Raw genomic sequence first — 16,554 nt, forward strand, 5'->3', positions numbered from 1 at the left:
GCTGCCGTTTTGGCGACTTTTTTTTTTTTTTTTAAACTTCATGGGGGTTTAGTTTCTACCTAGTTTTAGAACCAGACTTGAAAAATGATTCGTGAAGCCGGAATGGGTGACAGCGTCATCACAGCATCTTATTGGTAAGACCCTTTGTCTTTGTCCAGGACCGGCAGTACACTTTACGTTTTGCCCGGCAGTGTGCTCGTTTTCTTTACAACACTTGTGTGCTTAGATGGCTGCATGCTGCGTGCTTGGCACTCGGATTTGGGTATTGGTGACAGTGTAAAAAGTGAATTAAGTCAGGGTCTACCCCAGGAAAAACAATTAAGTTTTAACTGTATGTTATGAACTACAAGTGCAGGAAGAGCTGGTGATAACTCTGGATACCGGCCAGCTTCTGAGGACGTGAAACCTCCAGGATGGGTTGCATTTGGGAGGAGAGCAGCATTCTTAGTTGGCTGTAGGCTGAATAAAAAAGTCAGGGAGCAGAGGCGAACATGACAGGCACGAAGGGGGTAGTAGGGTAATGATCACTCTAGGGCAGTGGTTCTTTTTTTTTTTTTTTTTTTTTTAAAGATTTTATTTATTTATTTGACAGAGATCACAAGGAGGCAGAGAGGCAGGCAGAGAGAGAGGAGGAAGCAGGCTCCCTGCTGAGCAAGAGCCTGATTTGGGGCTCGATCCCAGGACCCTGGGATCATGACCTGAGCGGAAGGCAGAGGCTTTAACCCACTGAGCCACCCAGGTGCCCCTAGGGCAGTGGTTCTTAACCTTTGCAAAAATGGTCTGTGGGACCTTTCTTCTTGCCCTTCCTCCACCAAATACACATGCATACGACATTTGCATACAACCTAGGGTTGTTGGATTTTGTCCATAGATCTTGGGCTGAGAACCCCTGGAGTAGAAAATGAACCTGAATAGTGCCAGATAATAAGATCACATAATGTGGTACCATGAAACTCAGAGAAGTTCTGACTTCATCTGAAAGGTGAGTGGGAATTGTTATGGGATCTCCAGCAAGGTAATGACAAGATAGAAGTAGGGTCTATGGATCACTGGTTATGGACTGGGGAAAAGGGTTAAGACTGGGACACTAAAATAATGAGTCAAGATATATTTTGAACCTCTAACTTATCAGGCAGGGCAAAATTGCCCATTACGAATGAGTGCAGAGTGAGAGGGTAAAATAGACGTTAAGTCATTTTCTGATCTTTCATGCGTGAACTGGGATATTTCACATTACCATAATATTAAATACTTAGGGGAAGGTTTTTCTCAAAACCTACTGTCTCAGTGCTAATAGTCTTTATCTCACCTGGACAGATGTTTTAAATCTTTTTTTTGGAATTCATAGCATTTTTCTTTTAAGGAGTCAAATTCAGCAGGGCATCTTTTGCCTTGAAATTGATCTCTATTGAAAGGCACTGTGAAAGAGAGATAAGAGCACCCTTTCTGGCATTATACTGTCTGGGTTCAAATCCTGGTTCTTGTCTTCTTTACCTGTATGAGTTTGGCAAATTACTTAACTTCTTTGTCTTTTTGTCTGTCAGCTGGGAATATAATAAACCACCTCATGGGGTTTGAGGATTAAATGAGACAGAATTTGTTAGGGGCTTGGACAAGTACCTGGCACCTGATGAATACTCAATAAATGTTAGCCATTAATCCAAATAAAAATATGAGAGAAGCATTCTGTGTAGATGGGACTGATTAAAATCCCCCCTGTTTGTTTGTTTGTTTGTTTGTTTAAAGACAGATCACCAGTGAGGGGTAGGTGTAGGGGCAGAGGGAGAGGGATAATGAGAGAATCTCAAGCAGGCTCCATGCCCAGTGCAGAGCCCGAAACAAGGCTCAACATATGACCCGGAGATCATGACCTGAGCCGAAATCAGGAGGCAGACTCTTAACTGACTGAGCCACCCAGGTGCTCTAAAACTGCCTTTTAAAGATGTAATTCAGTATGCATTTAAGGGTAGAATGCTTTAAAGTAGCTGCTATTTAAGTTATGTGGTGTATGATGTCCCTTGGGTGTTATCTGAACATTTGAGAACTACATATTTAACCTGTGAAGTTTTGTACAAGATACAGAGGGTGCCCTATTTTGATATAATGAAATTTAAATATAGTAATAAATACAAGTTTTCATTTTTTAAAAAGATTTTTATTTATTTGAGAGCATGCGCGAGTGCATCCGGAATCATGACTTGAGCCTAAGGCAGACTCTTAACCAACTGAGCCACCCAGGTTGCCCCTACAAGTTTTCATTTGTGAAAAACTTTTATCAAAGGGTAACTGTGCTAATACTTGGGGGTAATTATTGTTATTTTTATTTATTGTAATTTTTAAATCATAATTTCTTTTAATGAAAGTTATAATTTCAGAATTCTAGGAAATTCTTCTGTTCATTTAAACCAATACTTGTTAGGGGAGGTGGGGAGAGAGAGGATGGGTTAAGTGGGTGATGGGTATTAAGGAGGATACTTGCACTGGGTGTTGTATATTAGTGATGAATCACCAAATTCTACTCCTGAAACTACTATTACACTGTATGTTAACTAATTGGAGTTTAAAGAAAAACTTGAAACTACAAAGCAAATAAAAAGACAATCCACAATACTTGCTAACAAAGCATACTCATCATTATATTAGGATAATTATACAAGAGACATAAAAAGCATGATTTCAGTCAAAGTATTTTTGTCTTGTTGGGAAGAGAAGAAATGCAAACCAAAAAAATTATACAAGGAAGTGTATGAATGTGGGCCAAAATGAGTGGTATAGACAAGATGATCTAGGAGAGCTATGTGGGATGGTATTTTATTAATCTCTAAACATTTTATGAAACATTATTAAGAGATTTTGTTAGACTCATCTAGAGGGTTTTTGGGCTTTTAAAAAATATTTGCCCCCGAGACCTCATTCTATACACACACAGCCATGCTCCTAATACACAGTACTTCCAGGAATGAGCTATTGATACAGACAGAAGCGTATAGTATACACTTCTGGGGAAAAAAGATTGATAAAACCCTACTACTTGGAAAGAGATCAAATTCAAGCATGGTCCTAAAGGAGGTGGAATGGAAAAAGGACACTTCAGATAAGGAACATAATTGATAGGCAAAAACATGAAGACAAGAATATGTTTACGTCTAGGAGGAGTAGGATAAGGGCAAGCTGTATTATGAGAGATCTTAAATAGCAAAAAGTAGCATTTTTCTCATCACTGTAAAGTTTTTTGCACAGGCGACTAATGATAAAGTGTCATTACTGAAGAGTGGATTACCCTTAGATATGGTCATAAGAACCTAGAAGTAGCTTTGGGAATGGATGACAGAGACTGCTGAAGGAAAAACTCGAAAGATTCTGCTTAATGGCTACATGTTCAAGAGCCACTTTAAATGAATTTTAACATAGAAATTGACAAGAATTTGAAAATGGACCAGCTAATTTTGGGAGGAGAATGGAAGGGAGTTGAATGTAGTTTTGAACATTCTGTGTTTGAGGCATTGGTAGGATATTCTTTTTTTTTTTTTTTTTTAAGATTTTATTTATATATTTGACAGAGAGAGACACAGCAAGAGAGGGAATACAAGCAGGGGGAGTGGGAGAGGGAGAAGCAGGCTTCCTGCGGAGCAGGGAGCCCGATATGGGGCTTGATGCCAGGACACTGGGATCCTGACCTGAGCCGAAGGCAGAGGCTTAACCCACTGAGTCACCCAGGCGCCCCTGGTAAGATATTCTTAAAAATAGTCTATAGCCAATGAAAACTTGGTTAAAAAGTCAAAACTGGGTGGGGGAGGAGGGCAGGGAGTGGAAGGGAAAGAAAGAACTTTATAGCAAGGAGAAGAATCAGTGAAGCTGTGAGCCTGAATTAACTTTTTAGTGTTCAGAGTTCTCGTTTTATTTCTTTTTATGTAGATCATGGATTCTTATGATACACGAGGATCGACTCCTAGGCACAGTGCATCCTCAAGGCTTAAAGATTATTTTATAGGTGCCACCCCTTTGCAGAAACGATTAGAATCAGTCAGGAAGCAGACTTCATTTATCCCAACGCCACCTCGAAGGAAAATTCCTCAGTGTTCACAATTACAGGTATGCCTTTTGTATTCCTTCATGTTACTCAATAATTGAGAAAATCTGTGAGCAAAACGTTTTGACTTTTGTTACTTTTTTTTTTTTTTTAAGATTTTATTTGTTTATGGGACGCCTGGGTGGCTCAGTGGATTGGGCCACCGCCTTCGGCTCGGGTCGTGATCTCAGGGTCCTGGGATCGAGTCCCTCGTTGGGCTCTCAGGTGGGCGGGGAGCCTGCTTCCCTCTCTCTCTCTGCCTGCCTCTCTGCCTACTTGTGATCTCTGTCAAATAAATAAATAAAACCTTTAAAAAGAAAAGATTTTATTTATTTATTTGACAGACAAGTAGGCAGAGAGGCAGGCAGAGACAGAGAGAGGAGGAAGCAGGCTCTATCCCAGGACCCTGGGCTCATAACCTGAACCGAAGGCAGAGGCTTTAACCCACTGAGCCACCCAGGAGCCCCGACTTTTGTTACTTTTTAATAGTATTTTTTAGTATCTTTTTAATCTCTCAGGTAATAAAATGAGAAATAGCAAAAACAATTATTCACACTATCAGTACCACCTCTGTTATGTCTTTTAACTTCCTTTAATTTGGAGCATTTCCACAGTATTTCTGTATTTTTTATGACATTGACATTTTGAAGAATGTAGTTTCCTCCCTTTTCCTTTTTAAATTGAATATTCTTGATTTTGTATTTGTCTGATGTTTCCTCGTGGTTAGATTGAAGCCGCACATTGGCTGGAATGCAGCATAGAGGCTGTTGTGTCCTTGGGGAATAACATCTGGTAGCACAGAGGTGATGTCAGTTTTGATCATCCTGTCAAGGTGTTGCTCAGTAATTACTGTTTTATTCATCTCTGCATCTAATAAGCAGTCTGGGAGACACTTTAGGATAATGTAAATATTCTGTTCCTCTCTAAATTTCCCCTCATACTTAACATCCATCGATAATATTTGCCTGATTCTGTCTTTATCTTTATGGTCACAGTATCATGATTTTCCAACTCCCATTTGCTGCATTATTTACCAACCAGCCTTTGGCATTCTATTGTAAACGCTTCTTATTTCTCCTCCACTTATTAATTTATTAGACTTAATTTTTGTTTTTCAAATTTTTCTAAATCATTACTAAATTATTTTGGTGTTTATATTGTCTCCAATTTGTCTACAGCAACATCCTCTGTTTTGATTATTCATAAACAACTCTGAACATTTTTTTTTTTTTTAAGATTTTTATTTATTTATTTGACAGACAGAGATCACAAGTAGGCAGAGAGGCAGGCAGAGAGTGAGAGAGGAGGAAGCAGGCTCCCCGCGGAGCAGAGAGCCCGACGCGGGGCTCGATCCCAGGACCCTGGGATCATGACCTGAGCCGAAGGCAGAGGCTTTAACCCACTGAGCCACCCAGGCGCCCCAACTCTGAACATTTATAACATGAGTAATTTGTGATTTCACTGGAACAGGAAATAAAACCCTAGTCAGTGTGAGTTTGGTGTGTGGTTTTGAGGAACATAGCAAGGAGTCTGGCTGATCAGTCACCCACATCCTCCGTGGAGTCTTATTTTCTTCTCCATGTTGTATGCCTCATATCTCTTGAGATATGGGAAAATTTTTGCTTCTTTCTGAAAAGTTTCTTAAATTACTAGTGCTGGTAATGAAAGTGATGGTTCCTAACCATAAAATAGAAATTGTATATAAAGATTGGAATGTTTAATTCATTTCCTTATCACTGCGAAATAAGTAATTTCCCCATACCTCTTGTTCATAACAAGAAAAAAGTTTATAGCTTTTTATACAAGTTTTATAAAAGTTTTCATGAACACTCCAGTCCGAAGAAATATTTTTATCAAGTAGAAAACTGTAATGAAAGTTCCAAAAGATAGTAGGAGCTGTAAGACTGTCAGAAAGTGTGGATTTTATAGAAAATTTCAATTTAGAATCAAAGTAGGAACCTGTATGGGGATGTATGTGAAGACCCTCAATAATGCCATAGGGCCAATAGGAAGGAAGTGTTTCTGTTTTTGATGGTATCCGTGATTCTAATAGAGCATGGTAGAAATGCTCCGAAGTATCTTTTTATTTAATCTGCTGAATTTGACATTGTGTCGTAGAGTGGATTTACTGCCAAATATTTAAGAAAATTACATAATTAAAACTAATCAAATTAAATGTTCCAGGAATAGTTACTATTTTGAAAATCTATAATTTTAAATTTCTAAAGGTGAAATGTAAATGTTCATCCAATAAATATTTATTGAGCAGGTGTTCTAGAGGATAGAGATATAATGTCTAGTAAAATAGGCAAAATGCCTGTTCTTGTCATACTCATGCTCTAGGAAGGAATCAAACAATAAAAATCCAGTAAACAGATCATGTCGTATAGTAATAAATGCTGTGAAAAAAAAAAAGCGGGTTAAGGAGATAGAAAGTATGCTTGCTTCAGCAGCACATACACTAAAATTGGAACGATTGGGGCACCTGGGTGGCTCAGTGGGTCAGAGCCTCTGCCTTCGGCTCAGGTAGTGATCCCAAAGTCCTGGGATCAAGTCCCATATCGGCTCTGCTCAGCAGGGAGCCTGCTTCCTCTTCTCTCTCTGCCTGCCTCTCTGCCTGATTGTGATCTCTGTCTGTCAAGTAAATAAATAAAATCTTAAAAAAAAATTGGAACGGTACAGAAATTAGCATGGCCCCTGCACATGAATGCCGCGCAAATTCATGAAGCATTCCATATTAAAAAAAAAAAAAGCATCTATAAAGTGACAAAATTGGAGTGAGACAAAATTAGATAGGGTGGCCTCTTGAGTGACATTGGACAGACCTGAGTGAAGGAAAGGAACATGCCATATGAACGCATGTGGGAAGAATATTCCAAAGTGAAGATACAGCAAATGAAAAGGCTTGTTAGAGATCTTCAGAGTCCTGCAAACTCTGTTTTGGCTGGAGTGTAAAGATTAGGTACCCAGTAATGGATTGGTATTAAATATTTAAAATACTGTGATTAAGAATTAGGAAATATTAGTAAATGAGAATTTAAACTTCTTTTGTCTTGATTTTTTTTTTCTGTAGGAAGATAATGATCCTCAAAAAGTTGCATTCCTTCTGCATAAACAATGGACTTTATATAGTTTAACTCCCCTGTATAAATTCTCCTATACTAATCTCAAAGAGTATTCTAGACTTTTGAGTGCATTTATTGCTGCTGAGAAGCAAAAAGGTCTTGCTGTGGAAGTGGGAGAAGACTTCAACATCAAAGTGACTTTCTCCACTCTCCTAGGAATGAAAGGAACACAAAGAGACTCTGAAGCCTTTCTTGTCCAGGTATGTTATATAATCAGTCTTTGCTTCCCAGGGGGAAAGAATCTGCACTGTCCTGGTTTAGAAATTGTGGTATTTTCTTACATTTAAAAAAAAACTTAAGCTTGTGATTTATAACCTATCTTACGTCTCATTTGACCAAATTACAGTAATTAGATATGGCCAACTTGAGTTTTTTTCCAATTACATTATAGTCATGTTTATCATAAAATACATAAAAATATAAAGAAAATTGAAAACCACAGTTTAACATTTTGGTATACATCTGACAGTAGACGATCCAAGTAAGCCTCTATTTATTAAAAAATTGAGTCAATACTTTTCAAAGTAGAAAGCATCAGGCCCAGATGGATTCACTGGTGAATTCTGCCAAACATTTAAGGAAGGAATTATTTCAGTTCTTTATAGTCTCTACAGTCTCTTCAGAGAATAGAATGAGATTAACTCATTCTGTGAGGCCAGCATTACCCAATACTAAAACTACATGAAGATTACTAAAACTATAGGTCAGTATCTCTCACGAACATAGATACGTCTGTGTGGCTATCTGGATCTATTAAAATTTGGATTACATTGCCCACACCTTTGCATATGGCCTTTTTAAAAAAAAATTAATAATAATATTATAATTACTCATGTCATTAAGAATACTACATGTTTGTAAGGAAACCTGCATAAATCTGGACTAAATTCCTAGAAGTGGAATTTTAGCAAAAAAAAAAAGTGTATGTATATGCATATATAAGATATGCATATACATATATAATCTATCATCATATATTGTAATGTATCATGCCAAGTTACTCTTAGAAATGTAACGTTCTGGGACGCGTGGGTGGCTTACTGGGTCTTACTCTGTCTTCGGCTCAAGTTATGATTCCAGGGTCCTGGGATTGAGCCCCGCGTCGGGCTCTCTGCTCAGCGGGGAGCCTGCTCCCCCCTCTCTCTCTGCTCCTGCCTCTCTGCCTACTTGTGATCTCTGTCTGTCAAGTAGATAATAAATAAAATCTTAAAAAAAAAAAAAAAGAAATGTAACGTTCCTGTGTGTAGTATTTAAAAGTAGTAGGACTATCTTTGGATTGATTAAGAAACTGGATTTATTATTCATGCTTGCTACTTCTGTTTCTTGAGTGAACTCATCTTAGTCATTATAAGTTAAATTCTGAAATAGTCAAAAAGGCCTAATTTTGCTTATTTGTGTAGATCAGGGGTTAGCAAACTATGGCCTACAGGCCAAATCTGACATGTTACTTGTTTTTGTTTTTGTTGCTGTGTTTGTAAATAAGGTTTTGTTGGAACAGTGCTCCTCTCATTGTTTACATACTGTCTGCGGCTGCTTTTGTGCTCCAACAGCACGTTTGAGTATTTGCTACAGAGACAATATGTCTTGCAAAGCCTAAAATATTTACTATCCTACTTCTACAGAAAAAATTTGCTAACCCCTGCTGTAGGTCATGATATTGACAAGGATCTTCAGGATTCCTAGGATTAGGTTTAGCTGCATAAAATAGAAAGCCTAAATAACTGTGAATGAAATGTCTGTCTTGAGGTTAAATAGATAGAGCCTTATTTGTCTTACAAAAAAAGTGGAGGTAAGGTGTTCAAAGCTGGCATATCCTTTATGAATGAATAATCTAGGCTCCTTCTGCCTTCTCTCTCATCCTTGGTGCATGGCTTCTCTCCGTAAGGTTGCGTGTAGTCTGACTTGGCTCCTGAAACTCTAAATATTGTCTGCAAATTCCAGGCAGGAAGTAAGAGGGCAAAGAGAGTGCCTGCCACTGAGTAAACCTTTAATGAGATTCTGAGACCCAACAACTTCTCTTTACATCCCAGTTGGAAGGCAGACTAGGAATTTTTTCTTTTTTTAGTGGGTACTTTGCCACCTCATTAAAAGGACAGTTTTATTGTGGAAGGAAAAGTAGGTACCAGGTAGATAGTTAGCAGTCTTTGTCAAATGCCCAGAGAAGGGATGTGATTAGCATGTCAACAGGCAAATATTCTTTCAGGAATAGACATGATCTCTTGGAGCTGTTAGTAGAGTGTCCTAATAGTGACCGAAGTAAATCTCATTTCTTCCTAGTGTTATAGAACTTTTAGGTTATGAAAGTGTGGTAGACCTATCTGGGCTTCAAAGCTTTTGGGCCTCTTACACTCTCTTGAACAAGAAGGAGAAATATGCTAAAAGTAGTTGTTAAAATGATTATCTCTAAAGGGATAGGAAACTGGGCTGTGATTTTCACTTTATCCTGGTCAGACTTTAAAACTATGAGTATCTGGAAGGTACATTTGTCCTGTATTTTAGAGATTTGAAGTTTGTAATGTTAGTCTGCCGGGAAACATAATCAGGATTCTAAAAAATCTGAATGGATTGGCACAAAGGGTCAAATTGAAAGAGATTAAAATTTTAATAGGAGTAAATATACTGCCTCTCTATATTAGGGGAGGTTTACTTTTTTTTTTTTTTTTTAAAGGTTTATTTACTTTAGAGAGCACACAAGCAGGGGGAGGGGCAGAGGGGAAAGGAAGAGAGTCTCAAGCAGTCTCCTTGCTGAACACTGATGTGGGGCTCATTCTCAGGACCCTGAGATCATGATCTGAGCCGAAATCGAGAGTTGTCTGCTTAACTGACTGAGCCACCCTGGTGCCCTAAGATTTACATATTCATGGTAAAAATGAATAGGGATAATTTATATAAAGCTGTCAACTAAAAATGAGAACACTACTGAATCTAAGATTATATTAATAGTAGTAAAATCTAGGTTAAAGATGGTAACAGTACTTTAATCAGATCCTTTTGAAGTGGTTATATTCACTTATGAATGACTCCCATGCCGAAGAATTTCAGAGTGACCAGGATAACGTGTATGTCATAGGAGGAATAGTTGAAGAAACTAGAGATGTTGAACTTGACATTACATATGATACAGATCATCAAATATTTGACTGTAGAAGAGAAATTAGATTTGATTTGTTTTACATGCACATAAGGAAGAAAACAGGATCTACGGATGGAAACTGTGGGCCTAACCAATGAAAGAACATTTTTAAGTTGATAGAGCTGCCTTGGGAAATCCTGAATTCTTCCCTTACGGAAGAATTCAAGCACGTTGGATTTGGTGACATTTTATAGTCCCTTCTGAAGTTGAGATTTTGAGATTTTTTTTTTTTCAGGATAGTGTACTTGGCTACACTATATTGGCATTCCATATTTTGCATTTTGGCTGCACCAAGATCTTGCCTCCATATACCATGTCCTAATAAGAATATTAGGAGGAATGTCAGTTAACTTGATAAAGCCTAATGATGATTAGGGAGATTATTTCCTTTGTGTTTTTTTGGCAAGCAGTACAACATATCTTATTTTTAAATGTACTAATTTTGAGAAGATGTAATTTGGAGTAAGTGTACTTTTGAATTTAATGAACCTTTTTTTTTTCTTTGTAGATTCTGTCAAAATCTCAATTGCCATCTGAGAACAGAGAACATAAAGTGTTGTGGACTGGTTGGTTCTGCTGTATATTTGGAGACAGTCTTCTAGAGACTGTTTCAGAAGATTTCACCTGTGTACCCTTATTCCTCGCAAATGGAGCAGAGACAAATACAGCCATAGTAGGAACGTGGTTTCAGAAAACTTTCGATTGTTATTTCAGTCCCTTAGCAATCAATGCTTTTAATCTTTCCTGGATGGCTGCTATGTGGACTGCATGCAAAATGGACCAATATATGGCTGCTACCGAATTTCTTTGGTCTGTACCCTGTAGCCCTCAAAGTCTGGACATTTCTTACGCCATACATCCAGAGGATGCAAAAGCTTTGTGGGACAGTGTCCACAAAACCCCTGGGGAAGTTACTCAGGAAGAAGTTGACTTATTTATGGACTGCCTTTATTCACATTTCCATAGGCATTTCAAAATTCATTTATCAGCCACAAGATTGGTCCGTGTTTCTACATCTGTAGCTTCAGCACATACTGATGGAAAAATAAAGGTTAGTTTGAACAAATCTAGTTAAGTAATTTTCCTTATTACGTAGCTTTTAAAATGTATGCATTTGCTACATTGAAGAAACACATTTGAATGCTAATTCGAGACAATAGGATATTTTATGCTTTATAAACGATTTACTACAAAGTCTTCAGTCTCTAGATATAGCTTTATAATGGGAGAATACTATATGCTGTGAGCTACAGACTTTGGTAATAATAAGAATTATTCTGTAGTAATTTTGAAATATTAAAAACTGTTTTGTCCAACTTGGAAATAATTATCGGAGCAACAGAGGATTTTCTGTGTGAGATCAGAAAATTGTAGCCAGAAATACATAACTAAGATGTTATCTAGGCTTTTCTCTCCCTAGGAAGGAAATAATTGACATTGTTTTACTCTCCATGAAATACTTAATAGAGGAAATATCAGAAATAAACTGATAATAGGCACCTAAATATAATAAAATATATTAATATATTTAAAATGTTTTAAAATGTAGCCATAGTAAACAGTGAATATTGAGCTTGTGACTGTGCTAGGAGTTTAATACCTCTTAATTTTAATCTTTAGAACAACCCTGTAGTAGGTGTTTTTATCCACATTTTATTTTTAAAACAAGGGAACAGGCCAAGTTAGGTGAAAGTGATACCAGCAGAATAGCTTAGTCAGAGAAGGAGTCAGAATTTGAATGCTTATCTCTTAGGTTCCAAAAAGCTCATACTCTATATAAACACTGTATTAGTGTTTTTCTAATTGAAGGTCCTATTGCTATAGTAAGTTGGACAATAATTTTTTTTTTTAATTTATTTATTTGACAGATCAGAAGTAGGCAGAGAGGCAGGCAGAGAGAGAGAGGAGGAAGCAGGCTCCCCACTGAGCAGAGAGCCCGATGCGGGGCTCGATCCCAGGACCCTGGGATCATGACCTGAGCCGAAAGCAGAGGCTTTAACCCACTGAGCCACCCAGGTGCCCCTGGAAAATAATTTTGATGGGAAGAGACCAGCTTTAAAAAACAAAAGAAAGATATGTAATAGAAAATATAAAAATGACTATATCATATATAGTAAGGGTATATACATTGCTTGTACTGGGTCATGACGTTAAGTTTATTTCTTTGGTTTTCAATGAAACATTTGAAAGATTATACCATACCTTGTTTAATTTGGTATTATAAAAGGAAAATAATTCCATTTTAGCACCTCAGAATTCAGTGTTCATGAAGTCCTTGTGTATTTAAGATTTTGTGGTCATATGCCCACTCTATAAAAACTGCTTCATATAATGTATTATTATGAATATAAAGATGGTTCTTAAACACATTGATTTTATCTGGTCTATACTACATCTGAGATCCTTTTTTTTTTTTTTTTTTTAATTTTATTTATTTTAGAGATAGAGCAAGTGAGTGGGAGGGGAGAGCAAAGAGAGAGGGATAAGCAGACTCCATGCTGAGTGTGGAGCCCAGTTTAGGGCTTGACGCCAGGCTCAATCCCACAACCCCGAGATCATGACCTGAGCCAAAATCAAGTCAGATGCTTGATTTGACCCCACTCTCTGCCCCACCCAGGCACCCCACTAAGAGCCTCTCTTAATGATTTAAGATGGTGACTGGCGGTGCGCCTGGGTGGCTCAGTGGTTTAAGCCTCTGCCTTCGGCTTGGGTCATGATCTCAGCGTCCTGGGATCGAGCCCCGCATCGGGCTCTCTGCTCAGCGGGGAGCCTGCTTCCCCCTGCCTCTCTGCCTACTTGTGATCTCTCTCTGTCTATCAAATAGATAAATTAAAAAAATAAATAAATAAAATCTTAAGATGGTGACTGGCTCCTACCTTCATATAATGCCATGGTGATAGCTAACACTTAAACATTTTTTTTTTGATAGTGAACTTTTATTAAGCAGTAATGGTGCCAGGCATTACAAAGCATTTTGTATATACCATCTCATTCAGTTTTTCACAACAACCTATTGAGATATGTTGTGAAGAGGAAGCTAGCACAGAGGATTAGTAGGTTCTCTAAGATCAAATAGCTAATAAGTGGAGTTTGAATTTGAGCCCAGTCATCTGAGCTTATGCCTTTAACTGCAACAGTGTACTGCCTCTCAAAAGTTTGAAATTAGTGTATTAACCAGGTTTCTGCTATCTGCTTAGTTTCTACAAGGTACTTTTGGAATCATATATCCTTTTGAAAAGAAGGAAGGTATGCAACCTCTTTGTAGAAAATGTACATACTTATTTTGCATAGAAATCCAAGGGATTCAGGGATACCCCCTTCCTCTCCTTATTCCTTATATACATAGTTAGCCCATCTGTGGAAATCAGAAAAAATTAAGAATTTTAGTTATTTCTAAGCACCACTGACTAATAGTTGTGTATTTATTAAAGTTACTAGTCTTCATTAAATAGATCAAAATTTATTTGACTTAGAGCAGCAGTGGTTTGGGTTCATCTTAGCTTCCAGATGTGGAATTTAAGCCTGGAATATTTATCAAATATCAAACTGCTTTGTTATCATAATTCTGATTTTAAGTATCTGTTTTTTTTGTGTGTGTGTGTGTTTTGTTTTTTGTTTTTTGTTTTTTTGTTTTTTTTTCAGATTCTGTGTCATAAATACCTTATTGGAGTCTTGGCATATTTGACAGAACTGGCAATTTTTCAAATTGATTGAAGTCTTGTGGGAACCGTAAATGATGGATTATATGCTTTTTTCTCACTGATTATTTGCCTAATTGCTATTCTGAGAGGCCTCGCAGGAGAAATAAGCATCTGTCTCTGCATCTGTTTTCCTCTCAGTGCCTTTGGAATTGCCCAGATGGAATGGAATTCAAGAAGGATCTAGAAGAAAAAAGAAGGTGGTAGTGAATGAATCACAGCCAGGTGCTCCATAATAGTCATGATGATCTGGGATGTCAGTGTCTAGAAAATGCTGAGTTGTTATTATCTTGGACCATCTTTCTAAAAAATATGTAATGTTTATTACATCAAATTTTTAGGATTCAAATGAGGTATCTCTAATATTATTTCTGATTTGGATCTTTAAAGCCGTCAGTTCCTTTTAAGCATTTTAGAATTGGATCCAAAGAGAATTTCTAAAGACATTTTCTTAGTATCATTTCACTGTAGAGAGCTGGCAGTTAAAATCTCCAAAGGAAACTGGAGATTAACATACACTTTTTAAAGCCACTAATATGCTTCTGTTTTTAATACTGTTCAATTCTTATTGCAATGTTGAATTAAATATTTACTTTTAAAATGAAGCAGTGTGTATCAGTGTCTTGGTGACAGGTCTTTAATGTCTCAAGAACAAGAATTGTAGTCTTTTTCTCTAGCACAAATGTTACAAGCCAACAATCATATGGAATCAGAGGCAACCATGAGTCTCTTGCGGGCAGAAATTATCTTAACTTTCATGTCCCTAATCTTGTTTTAGCACAGTACTTAGTAAATATCTACAGGTTAAGTGAACGCATTTTAACCAGCTCTTCTGTTTTATAGATGCAAACTATGAATTCGAGCAACCTGGGAGACTTGCCCAACTTGCTATATCTATGTCTCTAAATTTTAATTTATTGAGCATAGGAAGATTTTGTTTTACTTTGCAAATGATGTTTTTTAAAATTTGTTTGAAAGAAAATAACTTTAATAGGCTGTCATTCTAAAAACAAAGGTTAACTTCTGGATTGGGGTATTATTTCACATATACCATGAATAGCAGGGATAGTGGAAAAAGCATGGGCTTTGGAGTCAGACAGTCATTTTCATTTAACTAATATTAAGCTCCTATGTTGTACTTGAAATTGTATTGAGCAACAGGGGTATAGCAATGAAGACAGAAAATATCCGTCATGTGGAAATTATATTCTAGTGGAGGAAGGTAAAAATAATTTCAGTTGAGATAAATGTTACAAAGAAAATAAGGCAGTACATTACGGAAAGGGGTGACTTTTTCTACTGTTGTCCAAGGTCTCTCTGCGGAAGTGACATTTGAGCTGAGTCCTGAGTGGTGAGAGGGAACCAGCTGTGGGAAAGGTGTGTGGAAGAATGTGCTAGGCAGGTGAAATGGCAAGAGCACAGGCCTTGAGATGGCTAAGAACTTGGCTCATTTGAGGAACAAAGGAAGTCTGTGTGTGTCTTGAGCAGAGTAAGGGTGGAGTAGAAGTAGATGAAAGTGAAGAAATTGTGCAGCAGAGACTTATTCCACTGACTATGTCTTCCAATTTTTGACTTGGCATGTGGCTGTCTAGAATAAAGATGACCTTTTCTGGCCTTTCTCAGAGCTAGGTGTAGTCATATGACTTAAGTTCCGACCCATGGTCTATAAATGGAAGGATCATGTAGAGCCTCCAGGAAATCTTAAAAAACAGTGGGCATGTACCCTTTGCCTTTTAACTATTCTTCCATCTTTTCTGCTTGGAACATCTATAATGACTATAGGTGACTAGAATTCTAGCCATTTTTTGTGGTCATGGGGATGCAGGTTAGATCATAGGGGTGGTGGAGCATGGTCTGAAAAGAGTTTGTGCTTCAGGGACTTTTTTTTTTTTTTTTTTAGATATTATTTATTAATTTGACAGACAGAGATCACAAGTAGGCAGAGGCAGGCAGAGAGAGAGAGGAGGAAGCAGGCTCCCTGCTGAGCAGAGAGCCCAATGCAAGGCTTGATCCCAGGACTCTGGGATCATGACCCGAGCCGAAGGTAGAGGCTTTAACCCACTGAGCCACCCAGGCGCCCTGCTCCAGGGACTTCTTAAAGCTGAACCCCATTGCCACCCCTGGGTAGTCTTCCTCTAGACTTATGTGTTGGGGAAGTAAACTTTTTTTCCTAAGAGAGGGAGGGTTGTAGGGGCAGGGGGTTAGAGAGAGTGAGTCTTAAGCAGTCTCTACCTCCAGCATGGAGCCGACACAGGACTTGATCTCACAACCATGAGACCATGATGTGAGCTGAAGGCAAGGGTCTGTGCTTAAGCGACAGCCATCCACTGCCCCAGGGAAGTAAACTTTTATCTTGTATAAGCTGTTGCTATTTTGGGTCTCTTGCTCAGAGCCAAACCTAATCCTGATAGAAAGGGGCAGTATCTACATCATCTAAGTTTTCGTAGATACTGTGAAGAAATTGGATTTTATTCTAAATGCAATGGGAAACCATTGAAGTTTTAAGCAGGAGAGTAATATTATCTAACA

At 37.8% G+C, this 16,554-nt stretch overlaps 1 protein-coding gene and 1 pseudogene across 2 annotated transcripts; both read left to right on the plus strand.

Moving 5' to 3' along the window:
- The first annotated feature begins 48 nt into the window (after positions 1–48).
- Positions 49–15,899, plus strand: CENPL (centromere protein L). 2 transcript variants are annotated; one of them, XM_032318551.1, is made up of 5 exons: positions 49–134; positions 3,916–4,092; positions 7,143–7,394; positions 10,836–11,378; positions 13,970–15,899. In XM_032318551.1, the coding sequence occupies exons 2-5, from the start codon at positions 3,919–3,921 to the stop codon at positions 14,039–14,041; spliced, it is 1,041 nt and encodes a 346-aa protein (XP_032174442.1). In that variant the 5' UTR covers positions 49–134; positions 3,916–3,918; the 3' UTR covers positions 14,042–15,899. The 2 variants fall into 2 exon arrangements, with proteins under 2 accessions (XP_032174442.1, XP_032174443.1); XM_032318552.1 differs by having other exon boundaries at positions 14,167–15,899.
- On the plus strand, positions 6,712–6,811 carry LOC116576821 (annotated as a pseudogene).
- Positions 15,900–16,554: the final 655 nt, after the last annotated feature.

The sequence above is a fragment of the Mustela erminea genome, chromosome 17, assembly GCF_009829155.1.
Source record: "Mustela erminea isolate mMusErm1 chromosome 17, mMusErm1.Pri, whole genome shotgun sequence".
In the NCBI taxonomy this organism is placed as follows: domain Eukaryota; kingdom Metazoa; phylum Chordata; class Mammalia; order Carnivora; family Mustelidae; genus Mustela; species Mustela erminea.